Source organism: Protomyctophum bolini, assembly GCF_963924005.1.
Source record: "Protomyctophum bolini genome assembly, chromosome: 3".
In the NCBI taxonomy this organism is placed as follows: domain Eukaryota; kingdom Metazoa; phylum Chordata; class Actinopteri; order Myctophiformes; family Myctophidae; genus Protomyctophum; species Protomyctophum bolini.
The window spans coordinates 14,325,871-14,346,912 of record NC_137864.1 but is presented as its reverse complement, the minus strand read 5'-3'; the positions used below and the strand labels follow the sequence as shown (position 1 = coordinate 14,346,912).

The window sequence follows — 21,042 nt, the reverse complement described above, 5'->3', positions numbered from 1 at the left end:
GCGATGCGTGTGTTAATGAACATATTAAGTACTCAATGGAATAAACGCTGCCACCATTCCGTTTACAAAGTTTGTGTTTGACAGTTTCAATAATTGTATTTCCTCCTGCAAACACACTGGCTCGTTGGTCTAGGGGTATGATTCTCGCTTAGGGTGCGAGAGGTCCCGGGTTCAAATCCCGGACGAGCCCTCGTTTTTCATTGATAACCGTAATAAACATAGACTCTTTTGATTTGTGTTTTTATTTGTATTTAATACTTTATTAACAGTTTGCAAATAGTGCCGTGTACGATTATACAATGGTGCTAAAAGGACAACACAAAGATTTTCATGGTCCTGTGTATAGTTGCTTTACTCTGTCCTCTACACTAGATAGATGTCATAATGGTAATAGAAGCCAAGTCTATGGACTTTTAATGTTTGTTTATAGCACTTTATTATGTCATATGGTAGACTATACTATAGCCACGTCTATGGACTTTTAATGTTTGTGTAGAGCACTTTATTCAAACATTTTTGTTTTGATTAATGTGACAGTGAGGAGATCCTGTACAGGACTTTTTTTGATTACATTGGTGGCCATTTTATCACAGGAAATTTGCCTCCAGGATGGAACCTATAGGTAGGTAATTTCATATTTTTCTGTGATAATATTGTCACCCCCACTTTAACTGAGAAGCCGTCTGCCTGGCTGAGATTACTATTTGATCCGAAGAGAATGGATTCAGTTTTTCCCATGCAGGTGTAGTGATAGCTTGTTGTCACCCCACGCCAAGTTAAACTTCGTATTCCATGTGTTGCAGTGTTTCTGACTGAATTACCAGTTATAATAGTGGATTCGTTTTTCATACAATAAATATATTGTCTGTCTCAATATGTTAATATGAAATAAACAACACACACACACACACACACACACACACACACACACACACACACACACACACACACACCAAAGTGGGGATGCATTGAAGTTCTGCAAATATTGTCACTTCTATTAAATGTATGAATATCTTAAATGATAAAATGATATGCAAAAAAGTTTGCTGGGAATTTGTAGTACATTAAATCATTGTTCATGCAATATTTTATCGTGCTTGCGAGTGCACGCACGCACACATGCACGCACACACACACACACACACACACAAACACACACAAACCAAAGTGGGGATGCATTAAAGTTCTGCAAATATTGTCATTTTTATTAAATGTATGAATATCTTAAATGATAAAATGATATGCAAAACTGCAAATAAATCTGTACAGTATATGTTCACAGTTTAATATGTTCCCTTTGAATTGCCAACTTAGATTAAGAGAGATTTCATATAGTCACATATAGTCACAACTTTATAGAAATGTATAATATCCATTGTTATGATCAAAACCATGCTTAATAAAAAACCTTTAATTGCCCTTTCAGTCTAATAATCACTTATAAAATATATTACAACTTATAGAATTTAGGGAGATACAAAAAGACAAACTTACACACTAAACTGTAAAAATTACCAGGAGAGGATATAGATCACTTAAGATGCTACATTCAGAGAGGGAGAGAGGGAGAGAGTGCGTGTGTGTGTGTGCAAGAGTAAGAAAGAGAGATTTCATGAGGATGTGAGGCATGGAAAATGGGTCTCTCCCTCTCCTGGAATAAAAATGCCAGAAAATGACACAATATTAAGAATTACCCTGGTGAATATTTCAAATCAAGCCGATCGATCAAACCATCAATAAAGCTAAATTTATGTGACTATTAATAAATGTTTGGCTTTGGGAATGTTTTTTTTTTTAATAAAGTGCACATTCTCCTGAAGACATACGTACAATTAAGCTCTTGTGTACAAAGTTTGTTTTGTTCAACAGAAGTTGAAAACAAATATATATATAGTTTTGCTCCAAAACATTGCCACTTTCTCTTGCTATTTGTTGTAATAATTTATAATTTCGCTCACATCAAAGTGAAAACACTTTTCCTACCTACCTTGAGATGTATGTTAATTACATACAATTTACAAAACATGGGTTAGGATTAGGGTTAGGGTAACCCTAACCCTTGAAACAGGCTAATGACACAGGGACTTGCTTTGCTTTCCAAAATGGACGTACTGAATAGTGGTTTGGAATAAAACCCTGCACCTTCTGGTGACCCCCCCCCCCCCCCCCCCCCAAAAAAAATACACAAATCAAGAGCAACATTCCCTGCTTTGCACCTTGCACCCCACCCCCCTTTATAAAAAGTGTCATAAGATAGAAAAAGAATACCACTGTGCCACATAAAAAAAAACTCCAAAACAAAGATATATCATAGATACATACACTTGACATAAAACATATACATTTCTTTGCCTTTACCCTAAAACCAAGCGACTGGTCTCTTTCCTTACCGTACAATAATGCCCCTGCGTATATCAACTTAGATTTCACATTTCTCAACGCAACGATAAGAACACTTCACTCTGTGAACGGAAGAGATCCCAATTTCAACCCAACTAACAAAAACCAAGGAGACTACTACAACTAAGTGCCCGCTTTCTGTTGATTGTGTAGGTGTGCGCGTATGAGTATGTGTGTGCGTGCGTGCACGACTGCACTGCATGTACTGTACATGTACACGAGAGAAAGAGGAAGAGATAGACACAGCTCAAAAGTGTGTATACAGTCTAATACGCGTACAAGTTTGATGACATTCTTCATGGTACTGCATTGAGCTGGTATAGAGGCAGATGAGCTGTGCAGTACTACTAGCAATACAGGGAAAGTACTGGTGATGTTTGTGTATGACACAATGTATACAGTAAGTATCATGTGACATATACATTCTGAAAAAGTTTTCCTGCTCAGGAAAACATAGCCATTTCACATTATACTGGTTTAGCTGGCATAAAGAAATGTGTGTGCGTGTGCGTGCGTGTTTAATGAAGCTTTACGTATAAAATATAATTTTGAACGAGTTCATCTGCTTGAAGAAAAATAAGAGCTTATTTGTGAAGCTTAAGAATGCTGTGTGTGTGTGTGTGTGTGTGTGTGTGTGTCTGTGTCATACTGTAAATGGGACATTGATGTACTGTAGTTTGGTTCTCTGGCCTGAAGAGGGTGCTGCTCTCAGACCAGCTGAGATCCTGCAGCCTCTCTGCTAAAACTTGCCCGGGCTCTTCTTTGCGTCAGAGGTCAGAGTTTAGCGCCTCCTCCTGTTCATAATGTCAGAAGGATCTCCTACTAAAATGTACTCAGGGAACCAAAAAGGTAACTACTACATGATAGAGCAGGTGGATGGAGGAATGGATGGATGGATGGATGGTTGGGTGACGCCAGCTCTTAAAAGAGGTGAAAAGGGCTTGGACCTGCACCCTGAGGAACTCCTCCTCTAACTCTGCGCCGGTCCCATGGTCAAAGTCAGATCCTAAACTCCTCCTGGCTCCTAAAACGTTGTGCAGTCCACCACCACGACGTCTGGCATGAGCTGTGCTACAGTCACGTGGCGTTCCCAGGTGGTCGCGCTGCGCATGTCTTTACACCAAGAGGTGGCGTTTCTTGTGCAGCGCCAGGTGGTCAGAGCGGGAGAAGCTGCGCTCGCAGTCGGGACATTGGAACGGTTTGACGCCCGTGTGCTTGCGGAAGTGTCTCGTCAGTTCGTCCGACCGGGCAAACTTCCACGTGCAGCCTTCCCACATGCACTTGTACGGCTTCTCGCCTTGAGAAGGACAGTAGGCAGAACACACAGCAGACAAGGAAGGGAGATGGACAGAAGGTTAGTAAGGGTGTAAAACTGTGGTACTCACAGACACAGAAAGCTGCCTATAAAAAGTGTTTATTTTAATATTAAATATTACTTTCGATAACTGTCTTTTCTACCTTACAGTAGGATCTCACCTGTGTGTGTCCTGCGGTGTGCTTTGAGGTGGGAGCTTTTAGTGTACACTTTATTACAGCCTCCAAAATCACAGCAGTGAATTCGTCGCTTCTTCAGTGAATCTGGAGAGTCGACTGGGAGCGGGTGCTTACTGCCAGAGTGGACTATTACTGATGGGTTGTTACCCCTGGTGAGAGAGAGAGAGAGAGAGAGAGAGAGAGAGATTAGAATAGATTATGGCTTTCTATTCAGGTGTTGTCTTTGAACAGCAGGGGGTGCTGGTGTGTAATTCTAGTGTGTTGATCAAAGCCATCGCTGATCTCTATCTAGAGATTGTGTGAGAGAGAGGGGGGGGGGGGTGGAGTGAGAGATAGCCTATTCCACCCACACAATAACCTGGCAAATGCTGAGTAGAAACACTGCTTGTCAGCGCAATAACCCCCATACAACAGAATAAAATAACATAGTGCAATAATACACATCCAATGGCCAACGAAGCACTCTTCTTCCACACTGCTTATGCACATTGCTCGCGCACGAGCGCGCGCGCGCGCGTGTGTGTGTGTGTGTGTGTGAGATAATAATGTGTGCGTGCACGTGTACATGTGTAAGACGTTAAGTGTTGAAATATGAATCCTTCACAGTACAGTTCTGTGTAAAAATAGAGATATATATAATAAAGAGAATATCAGAGAGAGAGAGACGCGCGCGGCCGCGCGCACACGCACGGTCGCACACGCACACACGCACACGCACGCACACGCACACACACACACACACACACACACACACACACACACACACACACACACACACACACACACACACACACACACACACACACACACACACACACACACACACACACACACACACACACACACACACACACACACACACTACACTTATTTCCCGGAACCGATCATTACATACATTACATTACATACATTACAACCTGACCTATTTCTCAATACCCTCATGTTTACATTGTCGATGATGTGTGACTGTGTTTTGAAGGGCGGAATTGTGACAGCCATGTACACGCCCACTTCCTGTTAAGGATCCAGTTATCTGGCATAGTGACAACGTGGGCAGCCGGTAGAACAGCCACGATACCCTGACAACCTCAGGAGGGAGAACAGAGCCTGCACACACGCACACCTATGTACATGTTTTCTGTACCGCTTACACGACCAGCGGTTCTCAAACTTTTTAGCCCGTGACCCAAAAGAGAAATTTGATGTCTCCCTGGGACCCAAACTAGTGAAAATAGCCGATCTACAAGCTCACAACACGTCGCTGCGCGCCACGTTGTGAGCTTGTAGATCGGCTATTTTCTTTCTTTTCAAAATCTTTTCATTTTCGTTTTATAACAGTATGGGTGTCAAGTCACAGATTCATAGAAAAATAAAATATCAGATTTTAGTATCAGTGACTGGGGTAAACAACCGTACTGTAGTAGATCGGCTATTTTCAGTACTGCTTTAAACATTTGTTTTCTAATTTATGGAATTTCCTTTCCTTAATTCCTATTCTTCATTAAATTACTGAAAGAAATCATTGAACTTTCTTTTTAATTCATGAACATTTTTGCTTTTTTTAAAATGTTTTTTTAAAATGTTTTGAAATAGTAATAATTAGAAACTAAATCTAGGAAACAAAGAATAAAGTGAGCCATAAAAATGGGTCCGTGACCCAGTGTTTGGGAACCAGTGGTTTGCAAACTGTTGATCACCACATGATCTTGGAGGGGTCCCCACATGAGACAATTTAAGCACTTTTAAGACCCTTTTAATACAAAAAGAAAATCATTATTGCATGAAAAGCTAAGGAAGAGGCAAACATTAGCAATAGCAGATCTACAAGCTCACAACGCATACTGTAGAACTGCTGTTTTCACAATATCTGTGGAACCGAGTCAAACTAAATGTAATGCCTCAACTTCTACATTCCAAGTGCTTGTCAGGGTGGGACCCCGCCCCCCGGTATCTGATTCTTTTGGGGGATCACGGCCTGAAAAGGTTGAGAACCACTGACCTACGATGACACATACTCATTATCACTCTTCATACACATCTCACATTGTATAAGCGACTGCAATGGAGACTATGCTTTCAGTATTTTTGTGTTTTATCCTTTCGATGGGGATGTATGTATTTTTTGTTAATAAACATATCAATCAATAAATCATCACATTATCGACCATAATATTCCGTAATATTCACACTCTGTTTGGAAGTACTTATGACACAAACAGCTGTTTAAACCAACGTGAATAAAGTAAAATAAGAAATAAAACACGGTGTGACAGTGTGCAGACCAAAAGTCTGAACCCTAAAACAGCCTCTTGAAAAGTGAGCAGAAATGTCCTCACTTTGCATAATTTATCACATCCTTCTATCCTTCTGAGGACGTTTGGTTCTCATAAAGATAGCTCTACAAGTAGCACACGAATGTAAACCCAAATAAGGAAGTCCTTCCACTCACTCACACACAAACAACACATGACCCCAACCCAGCCCTGCCCAACCCAACCCCCCACCCAACCACACACAGAAAAACAAGAACCAACTGGCAACATTCCATCATTACGGTCTCCCTCTCCCCATAATTGCTCTTTCTAGGAAATAAACTTCGTTCTATGGCGGTGTCACATGTCGGCCATACCTGATCTACAAGCCGACAGCGTGGCGTGTCCGCGACGTGTCGTGGGCTTGTAGATTGGGTATGTTCAGTGCGTGGCGACGTCGACGGGAGAACAACATGAAGGAACAGAGATTAAGAGGAAGATGAAGAGGAGCCGAGTAGCACGAGGAGGAAGAGGAAGTGATGATGAGGAGGAAGTACAAAATGGAAGGATGGGGGGGGGGGTTGGGGTGGGGGGGGTAAAGTCAGGACAATGAAACAGGCAGGAAGTCCCGAACCAGCAGGAAGTGGAGGTGGAAGAAGCAGGAAGCGTAGGAGGAGGTTGTCAGAAAGGCCTTCACATGGGTTCATGTCTACATTCAGGGAAGTGAGAATGAATTGATTGCTCAGGATTTGACTATGTCCCAACCGTAAGATTTTAAATACAAAACAAATACATAACGTGTGCATTTTGTTTACTGTACAGGTATGTGTACAGAAGAATAAGAGTAGTGGGTGACTGTACACATAGACTTGTTGGTATATGTGTCTGGGAATGCAGGGTCTATGTTGGTATTTCAAGTGAAGTGTGTTATTGTTGTGACAGCTATTCTCTATAGCCCTTTGTGTTGTTAAATTATTCTAAAGTCACCTCACCTCGCATTCCTTTCAACACTGTGACAGAAAGCGTCAACTTAACATGGGCCAGGTGAGGGACTAATCAACTTAACATGGGCCAGGTGAGGGACTAATCAACTTAACATGGGCCAGGTGAGGGACTAATCAACTTAACATGGGCCAGGTGAGGGACTAATCAACTTAACATGGGCCAGGTGAGGGACTAATCAACTTAACATGGGCCAGGTGAGGGACTAATCAACTTAACATGGGCCAGGTGAGGGACTAATCAACTTAACATGGGCCAGGTGAGGGACTAATCAACTTAACATGGGCCAGGTGAGAGACTAATCAACTTAACATGGGCCAGGTGAGGGACTAATCAACTTAACATGGGCCAGGTGAGGGACTAACTACTGCAGCGTATCAGTACAAGAAAACGGTCTGCCCTGCTATAGAAAGAAGATAAAAAGATGAAGAATCGGAACTGAAATGAAATGATAGCACTTAGCCATATCTCTCCTGACCAGGAGTTGTGCATTTTTTTAGGGCACAAAGGCCAAATGTCAGGGCAGGAAGGCCATCAAATAGATTTTTACTCTATTGAAATAATGAATTCAGGGGTTAAGGATGATTAAATGTAATATGTAGACTATCTGCAGTGAAATCAATCTTCTTCTTTTCGTGCCTTTAAAGCATGTGCCTGGTTAGATGACAGTTACCCATTTCTTTACACAGTCTTTTGCATTATTGTTGAACTCTGCAAGTTCAACAAGGTAGAAGCGTTCACGTCGCGATCCCTGTCAAGTAATACTTGTTAACACTTGCTATTACTTGCGAATTCTACCAAACACTTTGAAGCCGAGCCGAAAGACAAGCCTGTCCAAAAGCTCAAAGAATGCCAGTGAAATCAATAAATTGTGGTATTTACAATCTCATCCATGCCCAGCCCTGTGCCTACCAAAGTTACTGGATTGGTTTAAAGATGGGGACTCAGTGGGGTTAAGAATTCAGAATCTCAACAAAAGACACTGGTGTCTACATGACAAGAAAGAGACACTGGCAGAGGCGAAACTTGCATAGGGTTGCAATAGGGGGCTAGGGGGCCCCCGGTGTCCTGGAGTCGCTTCCTCCTCCCGTCAGTGACGTGGCCTCCTCCAGTCACTGACAGGAGGAGGAAGCGACGCCCGGCCGTCGGGAGCCCCCTCGAACCTGTCAACGTGTGTAAAACATAACAACACCACACCACCAGACTGGACAAAAGGAATATACTGTACACAAGACTTTTACCATCTTTCACATTCTGCACTGCAGCACATGTGATGCTGCTGATGAATGAGCGTGTAGGTAAATATTTGGGCAAAGTAACATATAGAACCGTGCCAGAACCATGCCAAATTACCCCACAAATAACCGATTTTCGCACACGTACGCTGTGTGTGTGTGTGTGTGTGTGTGTGTGTGCGTGCGTGCGTGTGTATACCACTGAGTGACTCACTCGCTATAGGTACGTGGTATACTGATGACTGGGTGTGATGTCATCTCGTGGCTGTTGTAGGAGTCATGAGTGTGCTCAGGGCGAGGCTCTGTTTTGATTGGCTTCTGAAGTTCGGGGGCGTCGTCTTCCATGGCCTTCATACAGAGTGCTGGAAAGATCACACACAAAAAGATACTGTTGGTCAAGGACTGTTACATTAAGCCATGAGTGGATGCTTACATCAGGGGGGGGAGGGGGGGGGTGGCGAGATCAGATTGGACTATTGACGTATTGAGGTGATCAATTGCATTTATGAAAAAACAACATACCTTTAAATTATTTAATGTGAAATGAATGTTAACATTAAATCCTTTTTAACATGTTAATGTGAATGAATGTTAAATTATTGACTATGTTATTACTTGCGCAAGCAAAGCGCTCAAGTATTGTGGTGTATGTATGGTGGTCGTGGAAGTCATGGTGGTCATATTGTATAACTCATAATTGGCTGTTGATACTACTTTCAAGTTACATCTTTATACTCAGATGTATACATACATACATAACCTTTTTCCCACCCGCCATTGAAACATATCTTAATTACGTCACCATCAACAGCCAATTATAAGTTATAGAATATGACCACCATGACCCGTTCCCAGACCTGTTCCCATGACCTGTTCCCAGACCAAATGACCTGTTCCCATGACAGGGAACAGGGCAGCGGTGGCCTAAGGGTCAGAGGAGCGCCCTTGTTGCCGAAAGGTTGCCGGTTCGATTCCCCAGACGGGCAGGAAGAATCTGGGTCGGGAAGTGATGGTCATCACTCACCAACACCGCCGAAGTGCCCTTGAACAAGGCACTGAACCCCCCAACTACTCCAGTGGAGCTGCTTAGTCAACAGCCTAAAGACTGTGGTTATACTGGTCAGCTCCCAGGTTCTAATGTGTGTGTCTCTATGTGCACATGTGAAAATGAGCACTTGTGCTCAGCTACTACCCTGGGTAAATAAAGGATTTCTGTCTGTCCTACCCGTCTTGTGCTCGCGGCCTCCTCCTCCCTGCTGCCGTTGGTGGTGGTGATGATGATGATGGTGATGGTGATGCTCGTCGTCGTTGCCGGGGGCGACGCCGGTGAGCATGATGGGCTGATGCAGGTGCAGCGGCGAGGGGTAGAGCACGGGCAGGGACTGCAGCACCACCGGAGACAGCATGACCCCCGACCCCTGGGGGAAGGAATCAGTGTGGAAACATTTAGATTTTTTAGTTTAGTCATAGTCTTTTGAATGAAACGTAAATTTAGTTTGAGTTATATTTTGGTCATCTGAAATGTTAGTCTGGTTTTAGTCAACTAAATGTCACATAGGATTTTAGTCGACTGAATCTACAGTTGATTTAGCCGACTAAAATGTATCTCGGCGGGCCTTGATGTCGTCATATTGGCTGATTTTGCACTTGGTTTTCATGCTGAAAATAGCTGATCTACAAGCTCGGCTATTTTCAGCATGCAAGCATGCATGAAATGAAATGACTTGTCTGTTAGTTCTACTGGATCTCTTCTCCACTAATCCCTCCCTAACATTTTAGCCTAGGCTTTATTGGTTGGCAAAATTGGTCATCATAGCTTAGTGTTTGTTTGGTTTTGCTCAGTGAAAAGCCCTACCTGGATGACCCGGGAGCCCGATCCGATCAGCATGGTGGGGTACTGGAGGGAGGAGGCGGGGTGCAGCGTGATGGGGGGAGAGTGCTGCGGGTGGTGGTGGTGATGGTGCTGATGCTGCTGCAGATGGAGCTGCCCCGGGGGGCTGCGGCGCGCCGCGGCCGCCGGGGACTCGCGGCCCCTCCTGGGACTGTAGGGCGACGGCGGGGAGCTCCGCGAGGAGTCCGGGGAGGAGGCGGAGGAGCAGGGCGGGGACGACGCGGCCGAGGAGGAGGAGGAGGAGGAGCGCTTGCTGAGCGACAGGTCCACCGGCTCCATCTGGCCGTGCACGCCCGCCGCGGGGCTACCGCCGCGCGCCTGCGTGTGCCGCACGGCCGCCGTGTACGCCTGTGTGTGCGTGGGGTGGTAGAGGTGGGCCGTGCCGGCCAGGTGGGAGTAGATCACTCCGTAGGCCTCCGGGGTCTTCACTAATGATGGGTATAGTGACTGAAGGAGAGAGAGAGAGAGAGAGAGAGAGAGAGAGAGAGGAAACTTTCACATTTCTGTTTCACATTGAATTTAGACCTAAGGCCGAAAAAACGCCTTCTAAAACCTAACCTAAGGTTTCTGAAAACATTGAAATTCTCATACATCATTCCGGCCAATCACAATTTTGCGTCCTTACCTTCGTCATCAATGTTTGTGTTTACACAAACACTCAAAATTGTCCATTCATTGTCAATGGAATTTTAATGTTTGTGTAGGACAAAGTTTGTGCACACACTATGGACATAGTGAAAAATATTAAAGAAATAATAATTATGTTGCTACATGTACAGTATAGCAATAACTAATGAGACACAGAGGTAGCTCCCGGATTCAAAGGCATAACAACGTTGCACCAGGTCAAAATGGCTTAAACAAAAAAACTGGAAAGAAGCCGAGGCAGCCAGAACATGTGTGTTTACGACTGTCCAACAGTTATGTCTATGAGCATGTGTGTGTTATTAGCCTACTGGCTGGCAGCGTGCATCCATTGTATGCAAATGTCCGGTGTTCAGAAGCCTGTTTGTCCAGGAAGAGCTGGAATGTGGGAACCAGCCTGTCTAGACACATGGTGGTTGTGTGCGTGTGTACGCATGTGCGTGTGTGTGCGCGGCTGCGCACGTGCATGCGTGCGTGTGTGTGTGTGTGTGTGTGTGTGTGCACGTGTGAGATTAAGCAGGTTAGGTTTACTGTATGGTGGTAAGAAACATGTCCAGGCCTGTTGTGCTTTGTACAACATAGTACCAAATGCACACCTAATAGTCAATTTTGTCCGTTTTACACCCTCACTTAAACACTTAAGTCCTATAATATACTTCATGAAAACAGATCTACACAATGCATCACATCGGGGCACATTGTGAGACCGTATAGTTCCGCTATTGTCACCCATAATCATGACATGCCCAGAACAGGAAGACGCCAGGTTACAAAGAGGTTAAATTGTGTGCTCCCTCAGCGACAACAGAGGAAAACATGAAAAGCACTCGTACCTCCATTTCTGTCTTCAGTGCGTAGTCATACATCAGCATGGCTGCAGAGGCCAAACTCCTGCTGGAAACAAGGGAGACAAACAATCATCAGTCACATTCTGAAACATAACCATTATTAATAGCGTACCCAGCATTCTCTTTAAAACACCCACCCCCCCCCCCCCCCCCCCCACACACACACACACACACACACACACACACACACACACACACACACACACACACACACACACACACACACACACACACACACACACACACACACACACACAGTCACACACAGTCACTAGGTTAATGACTGGGAGTGTGGACTAAAGTCTTATGGTAAGATCACGCTGCTCTCCGTAAATCACTGTTGAAACGGTTGAAAATCTGCTATTTTTGCTTTTAGAGAGTGCCGTGGTCATACAAAGATGTATAATTAGCCTCAGTGCTGGTGGTCACTGTTGTGAACTAAAGTTGTCACCGTTTTTTAATCTCAATTTTAAATATTTTATCCCACGATTTTGCAACCCATATTTTCACCAGGTGCCAATTGAATAAACTGTAATCCTGGGCGCAACTCTTCCTTTGCCTGAGGAGAGCCCCGAACAGATTTTTGTTGATGTACATTTTTCAAAAGGTAAATATTGCCAATTCAAAATAATCTATTCCCAGGACATAAATTGCGCCACTTCTCTGCTGCATTTTGCAATGTATGCGACGCACGCAAACACCCACAGGCAGAAAGAAAAGACACATACTGTAGGGTGTAGGCACTTAGGCAGACAAGACAAAGAGACACTTTTTGTGATGACACCCGATTGGAATCTAGCCCTCTTTCACAAAAAAAGAAGAAAGAAGCGAGAGGGAAGTGATGAAAAGTTAACTACTATAACTAGAGGTTTGAAGTTAAGTATACTGTAGCAGACAGGAGGCTGCTTGTGTGTGTGTGTGTGTGTGTGTGTGTGTGTGTGTGTGTGTGTGTGTGTGTGTGTGTGTGTGTGTGTGTAGTGTAGTGTACACAGTACAGTACAGTACATTACAGTACATATCATGCGTGTAGCCATGTACTGTACGTACATCTCCATGAATAACGTCAGACATTTTGCATATGATATTTTCACATCCTCTCCTCCTATACTGCACTCTCTCGTTCTCTTGCGTACATAACGTCGTTCTCACACTGTCAAGTCTTTCATCTTCAGAACCATGTGTCCTTTGACCCTTTCAGCAGCACACGGAGGCTACTTCAAAGACATGACGACAACATGGACAGAGTCAGAGAGAAGCACACGGAGGCTACTTCAAAGACATGACGACAACATGAACAGAGTCAGAGAAGCACACGGAGGCTACTTCAAAGACATGACGACAACATGGACAGAGTCAGAGAAGCACACGGAGGCTACTTCAAAGACATGACGACAACATGAACAGAGTCAGAGAAGCACACGGAGGCTACTTCAAAGACATGACGACAACATGGACAGAGTCAGAGAGAAGCACACGGAGGCTACTTCAAAGACATGACGACAACATGGACAGAGTCAGAGAAGCACACGGAGGCTACTTCAAAGACATGACGACAACATAGACAGAGTCAGAGAAGCACACGGAGGCTACTTCAAAGACATGACGACAACATGGACAGAGTCAGAGAGAAGCCTGCACACAAGATGCTGGCGCTGCGACTCTGCGAGGTCCAAGTGGACCCACACGTCACTGATGTCACAAACAACAACTATGTCACTGATCACATGACCCCAACTTCTAGACCTCCAGTTCTTGGTAGAACAGAATGGGGGGCCTTTTTTTAAATTATTTCCACAGTCTCTAAGGTATATTAATGACATAGTTCAATGTTGAAAATGAGTAGTATTCCCCTTTAAGACTGAGGATTTAAGCCCAAAACACACCAGTTGCAACTCCTTGCAGCAACAAAACCGTTTTAAGGTCAACCAGACAAATGCAACTACTTGCAGCAACAAAACCGTATTAAGGTCAACCACACCAATGCAACCACTTGTTGCAAGGAGTTGCAACTGGTGTGGTTTGGGCATTAGAATCCAAATACCACACACAGTAAAGCCGTCAGTTAATTTAACTGTGAGTATGTTGACACTGACCCAAGTGGACCCGGAAGGCTTATGGCACATTGGCACAGAGCTCCAGCTGGAAGGCTTATGGCACATTGGCACAGAGCTCCAGCTGGAAGGCTTATGGCACATTGGCACAGAGCTCCAGCTGGAAGGCTTATGGCACATTGGCACAGAACTCCAGCTGGAAGGCTTATGGCACATTGGCACAGAGCTCCAGCTGGAAGGCTTATGGCACATTGGCACAGAGCTCCAGCTGGAAGGCTTATGGCACATTGGCACAGAGCTCCAGCTGGAAGGCTTATGGCACATTGGCACAGAGCTCCAGCTGGAAGGCTTATGGCACATTGGCACAGAGCTCCAGCTGGAAGGCTTATGGCACATTGGCACAGAGCTCCAGCTGGAAGGCTTATGGCACATTGGCACAGAGCTCCAGCTCCCGCCATCAACTCAACGTGGCAGTTCTGCAGTGGTGGAAAGTAACCTTTATTCAAGTACTGCACTTAAGTACAATTTTGAGGTATTTGTACTTGACTTGAGTATGTCAACTTTTCAGTGCTTTTACTTCTGCTCCACTACATTTATTTCAGAGGCAAATGTTGTACTTTTACTTCACTACAATTATTTGACAACTTTAGTTACTATAGTTACTTTGTACATTTTGATTATTATTACAAAGCATACATTAACCACTTCAGCACATTTCGGCCATTTGAAAATAGACGATCCGCAAGCTCACAATGCGTCGCATCGTGACGCATAGTGAGCTTGTAGATCTGTTAAATATTTGTATACATTTGAAAACTTGAAATGAGACATTCTGCATTACTGCATATTCTGCATATTGCAGTACTTTAACTTTGGGTTTACTTTAAGCACATTTCGATGCCAATATATTTTAACTTCTGGACTTTTACTTGTAATGGAGTATTTCTATATGCCAGTATTGATTATTATATATTGAGTATTTTACTTAAGAAAACATTTTGAGTTTTTGAGTTTTTCCACCACTGCAGTCTTTTTGACAACCAGGCTAAATCCGGGAGCTCACCATTAACTGTAGCGTGTGCACGACCGCCCAACGTGCATGCATGTGCAAAAACACAGGCATGATGAGCGAGCGCACGTGCACACGCACAGTCACGCACATACGCTGCCACGGCCACCATGCCGCTGCCACGGCTCCATCACCTCAGGCTCTGTCAATTACACAGTGTTTTGAGACGGAGAAGAAAGTCAAGAAAAAGGATGAGGTTTCACAGCTTTCAAAGGTCCAGGTGTGCTTATGTTGACTGTGTGTTGTGTGTGTAGTATAGGTGCATGTGTGTGTATATGCGTGCGTGCATACTGTACGTGCAAGTATTGTATTCCATAGTGCGTGCGTGCGTGGAAAAAGTACTTTTTACTTAAGTAAAAGTATCAATACTGCAATGTAGAAATAGTCTCTGTAAATACAAAAAATAAAATAAAATTACTTGAGTAAAAGTACAGTAATGTCAATTGTCAAAATATACTTAAAGCACCAAAAGGAAAAGTACTCATTGTGTACTGTAGAATGTCCCATTTCACACGTTCAGAATGTTTAGAAAATAGCCGATCTACAAGCTCACAATGCATCCTATTCACAACGTGAGCTTCAAATGACCAACATATATATAGTTGTTTTGTAATAATATTCTTAATCTACAAACCAACTAGTAACTAAAGTTTGCAAATAATTGTAGTGAAGTAAAAGTATAGTATTTTCCCCTGAGAGGCAGTAGGTTGGAAATACTCCAGTAAAGTATAACTAAACGTACTTAGTTACTTTCCACCACTGGCAATGATCACATGTATTGCAGAGCCTCTGTGTCTGGCTCTATGTTCACTGATGCATGAAGCTCAACATGAACACTGAAAGAATCTACCCTGAGGCCTAACGTTACCTACCTACCGTATGTCTCAGTGTGTGTGTGTGTGTCACAATCACTTAGTTACGGTACTTAACGTAGTACTGATCTGAATGATGTATGAGGGAAATACTGTACAATATGTATTGTATATAATACATTATATATATAAAATAGACATATAAAATGTGTGTGTAACCTGGTTAAGGTCCACAGTCAAGACAGGTTAGCCTTTAATTATTAACTAATTGACGGGAACACAGGCAGACACACCCAATACACGTGCACGCATGTCCACGGGCCAATAGGAGAGCATGATGGTGCTTTGGTGATCGGCAGCAGGGCGTGGCCGTGACAACGCCTCACCCTATGCTCCAATAAAACAAAGGAGACTGCAGTGATGTGCGTGTGTGTGTGTGTGTGTGTGTGTGTGTGTGTGTGTGTGTGTGTGTGTGTGTGTGTGTGTGTGCGTGCATGTGTGTGTTTAAGGTTACGTGTGCTAATCTGGCTTTGTATTGTCATTATTCAGTAATATAGTTCAACTTGAGGTCGAGCTTTTCTTCTATTTTAGGGTAAACATGGTTCGACGTAACAATATAGGCTAAATACACAGTAAAATCCTCAGTGTTAATCGAACGCTTGATTGCGCTTATGGGTCCATTTTTCCACTCTCTGGGTTTTAAAGTTAACGCTTATTTTACAGTGTATAGGACAGGGTACTATGAATAGACCATGAAGTGATAAATTAGGAGATTATGGTCTATAGAATATTGATATTACGCCATACATGCATGGGCAACTGGCGGCCCGGGGGCCACATGCTGCCACCACCTTCACTTATTGTGGCCTCGCCTCAGGTTAATATCGCTATAACGATATATTATTGATTTCAGCTGTAACAATTCCAAACATGACCCGATGTCTAAATTAGAATTATTAAAATGTTATTGTGTTGTTTCTTTTATGTCCAATGTATTCAAATTTAGTTCAAAAAGTTGTTAAATAATCAAACTAATTTCTGGCCAACAGGATGCTTGGCTTGAAAAAGGGTGGATGTTCCTTCATGAATTCTGCATAAAAAATACCCAAACAATTCTTCTTGAGGGTGAAACATTTGATCATCATATTCACACAGTGTCCAATTCTGCTCTGATAGAGGCTGGAGGTTTCCAACCTCCTGAGTAAAGGCCCTTGCACACACAGTCTGATTTATTTGATACAACGTGCAATGAAAATCTAACTCCTGCACACCAACTCTGAAATGGCTTTCCGACAAGTGGCTCCTACACGTGTTCTCTTTTTCTTTTATCGCACCCAGTTCCATTCCTGCATTTTGTAAGACAAATGCCATCAGACTCTAAATATAAAGGTCTTGAGACATGAGAGCAAGATGGCCGTCTTCTGAATACTCAGCGCATAGTCGACTCTCCTCAATCCAAATATTAAAATACCATGAAACACGTGCCGCACATACCAAGCAGCAGAAACTCATCACGCTCCACCATCTATATTTGCTTGACAGATACATTTATGGACGTGTCACCTTTCTCTCCATTAATTGTAAGTAATCATGTCGTTCTTGGGCTGGGACTTGCCCTCAAGATTTATGGTTTGCGTGTGACGTGTGTAGATGTACATGTAGGTATGTACATGTACGTGCACAACATAACCCTAATAATTATGCCGTCATATGCCATAAATTAAGCTGGACTAGTACTGCAGTGGCCCCAGGTAATAGGAAAACTTTTGAAGCTGAAATTAATTTCATCGAAAGTGTCAGAGTGACTGACAGCTACCAGATACTGTAACTATCAGCTGATAATCTAACCTGATTCCCAACCTCCTCCCAGTCCCAGCACACACCACACACGGTACAGAACGTCACAAACGTTTGATAACGGATGAGGCGAGCAGTGTTCATTTTTTCCCCACTTACACTAAATGAACACTCCGGCTTGTACTGTGTCCCCTATGCACCTGGCTCCTACCCCCCGAAATAACTCACTGTGTGCTGCTTTATTCTCAAGGATTCCATCTGTCATCTTATCGTTGACATAGCAGGTAAGATGAACTCACTCGGTTGAAGGTAATGTGCTGTGCCTAGAAAGCCACAAGCGTGTTAAAACTGGTTCACTGGGCTGAATGAGGTGAAGACGCAGACGCGATGGGTGAACTAGTACTTAAAATAAATAACTGTTTGTTTTGCCTTGCTGGAAGTACCAAAACTGTGGATTAGGGTTTTACCAACACTAACAATACCCTGACAGTCACAGTTAGATAAACTCTGCAAATTATGACTTTAGCATACTCTTCTGTACGCCACTGACTGAGTGTCCTGCCACACTGTACAGTAGGTGAAATGTGAGAGCACATATAATGTAAGTGTTGATCATCCAGACCAGGGATATGCTGTCTGTCTGTCTGTCTGTGAGTGTGTCCCGACTCCTGGACTCCAAATGTCTTGTGCACATCTTTTGAAATGTATATAAAATGATTACATTTTTAGAAAGGAAGTCAATGGGTTTCTGATTAGGCTCCCAAATTGTCACACGAGGTCACATAGATAATATGTCAGAGAGTAGACGTCTGACGTGACATAGCTGACCGATTGATGACACAGGCCGGCTATACATGAAGTCCAAGCTCCACATTGGAGCTATACTATTCCCACGCCGTGGATCCCGAGATCCACATGATTCCATGTTTTGATCCAGACAGACACATGAGCCACATACTGTAGTGAAAGTGTACTGTGCTATCTGAGCCGTTTCAGAATCAGCATCTGCACTTTATAATTTGAGCAGAGCTGGGAGAACTGATCTCAGACCAGTGTTGGACAACAACAGTCCCAAAAAGAGAACCAATCCACACACACGCGATGACATGAAGGAACTGCCTCCTACTGCTCCTATTTCGTAAATATGTAGCTATACCTGAGTCATAAACTCCAAGCGAATATTTGCTCTGCCGTGCACATAATGTGGGTGTGTGTTTGCGTGTGTCGAGTGTGGTCTGTAAATATTGTCTCTCTGGGTCAGTCGAACTACCGTGTACTCTCCCCAAACCACTCAAACACTGTTACTACACCTCTCTCCACCACCCATAGTCTCTCTGGGTCAGTCGAACTACCGTGTACTCTCCCCAAACCACTCAAACACTGTTACTACACCTCTCTCCACCACCCATAGTCTCTCTGGCTCCATCTTTCCTTATCTCCCTCTGTCTCAGTTCTCCTTTTCTGGATCTGGGCCCACTTGAAAATGGGTTCGCGGCCCACCCATCTGACCACCTAACGCGGCAGTCGTTCGGGCTGCCGTGTTACGTGGTCAGTTGGGTGGGCATGGATGGCATTTAAAGAGCATGTTTATTTATAAAACAATCCATTGATTTCTGGCCTGGATCAATACTTTACATTGCTATTCATCACAATGAAAAAAGGTTTTAACTAAATGTTGCTCGTTTTTAACTCACACGAGTCACGAGCACATTATTATTCAGCTTCCAAAAATATAGGTCTAAGGAGTCTTCCTTACTTATGTGTGAGTTTTTTTTTCTTCCAGTTTTCCTTTAAATATAACATACCATGACATTTATTTATTTATTTATTTATTTCTATTTTAACGTCATTTCTTTTATATTTATTTTATATTATCGATAATATTTGAGCGTGAATCGTCACTGAATTATCATTTCTCTATTGCTACTGTATGCGGCAAGCAATAGAATAGAACAGTGTTTTTCCCAAACAAACACAAATGGAGCTGAAAGGTTTGGGAACCAGTGTGCTGAATAGAACATGCATTATGACATCTGTCTTGCTCTCAATCTCTCTCTCTCTATCCATGTCTCTTTCTCCCTCTCGTTCTGTGTGAAAAGAGCCAAGCATGAATGATATAAAACATCATGTCTGAAGGGGAAAATATTGCGGCTTTAAGTCCCTGGCTACTGACTCAACCACACACGTGCACACAGACACACACACACACACACAAAAAGTTTCTGCTTGCTCAACAGAATACACACACTAAATCACTGAAAGTCTAAATTATCACATGCACGCATGCACAAGCACATACACCACACACACACACACACACACACACACACACACACACACACACACACACACACACACACACACACACACACACACACACACACACACACACACACACACACACACACACACACACACACACTCTCTCTCTAATGGCAACAGGCTGGAGATGATGAGATCACCAGAGAGACCAGAAACCTCCAGACAACAGTTTTGTCCAAGAACACTAGGCCTAACCCCCTCCTCCCAATACACACACGCACACACACCACACCACACACACACACACGGATCTGTGCACGCGATCCGTATGCCACAGCCTCTGATTCTATCTGTCTTTTTTTTACCCCCTACTTTTTTTCCAGATTTGTTTTTTCTCTGACTCTTCAAGTGCAATTCTGCAGCACTTCAGCCCCATTCTATCCTTGTTCATTTCACTTCTCATGTTTTGGGTCTTTATCAACTAATAACAGGCTCCTCCGTTTGTTAACAGTAATGAGTACTAATGACAACACAACAATGATACAAACATGACAGTATTTGACGATAGAGAAACACCGCTGCACTCGTAAAGTATCGCTCTGAGAGTGAAGAAATGGACCCAAATGAACCCAAATGTGTTGCCTTTGACAACAATGAGGACTTAACTGAGCAGTTGTGGAAGTCGCCACTTGTTCGTTCAAAACTTCAAGGCACTTTGTTTAGCTTGTTCCTCAAGAATCTCCATTAGCTGACACATGGGCCTCAAGCTACAAGCTTCCTCTATCTCACTCCTCTCTGACCTCCCTTGACCACACACGCGCCGCACGTGCACGAGCACACACACACACACACACACACACACACACACACACACACACACACAGTTGAGGCTTGTTTATACTTTGTCAAACAAAAATGTAGCGTACGACTTCTTCTACATACACCTATGAATTTGCCGTGGCCTTGTACAGCGTCACAGCACTCTTTGGATTGAGCTCGCTGCAGATCAGTGGTTCTCAAAGTGGGGTCTGGGGACCCCCAGGGGTCCTTGGGGGGCTTCCAGGGTGTCCACAGCTAGATTATTGGTATAGGGGTGGTCTGTGGCCTAATGTATACTAGACTAGGGATCCTAGGTTTGATAACAACTGCTATAGAATTGCAATCAAGCTCTGACGTTTATAGTTTCCCTTCCTATTTCTAACCCATGCTGTAGCTCACTCCTTGGGCCCCCCATCCTTCCTTTCTCCAGTATAGCTCCCTAATCTCTAGTTTGGGCTCCCTTGT

At 43.6% G+C, this 21,042-nt stretch overlaps 1 protein-coding gene across 3 annotated transcripts in view; it reads right to left on the bottom strand.

The window, feature by feature from the left end:
* Nucleotides 1-1,178: 1,178 nt before the first annotated feature.
* The window catches only part of klf3 (Kruppel like factor 3 (basic)), a 23,051-nt gene continuing 3,187 nt past the window's right edge, over nucleotides 1,179-21,042 (bottom strand). For 2 of the 3 annotated variants that reach the window (XM_080760583.1, XM_080760581.1), the window contains exons 2-7: nucleotides 11,753-11,810; nucleotides 10,239-10,721; nucleotides 9,609-9,801; nucleotides 8,598-8,745; nucleotides 3,877-4,043; nucleotides 1,179-3,697 (exon numbers count right to left, since the gene is read on the bottom strand). In XM_080760583.1, the coding sequence (XP_080616709.1) occupies nucleotides 3,516-3,697; nucleotides 3,877-4,043; nucleotides 8,598-8,745; nucleotides 9,609-9,801; nucleotides 10,239-10,721; nucleotides 11,753-11,791 (1,212 nt within the window). In that variant the 5' untranslated portion in view covers nucleotides 11,792-11,810 and the 3' untranslated portion in view covers nucleotides 1,179-3,515. Of the gene's footprint in view, nucleotides 3,698-3,876; nucleotides 4,044-8,597; nucleotides 8,746-9,608; nucleotides 9,802-10,238; nucleotides 10,722-11,752; nucleotides 11,814-21,042 lie in introns of all 3 variants that reach the window. The other variant, XM_080760582.1, reaches the window with a different exon arrangement.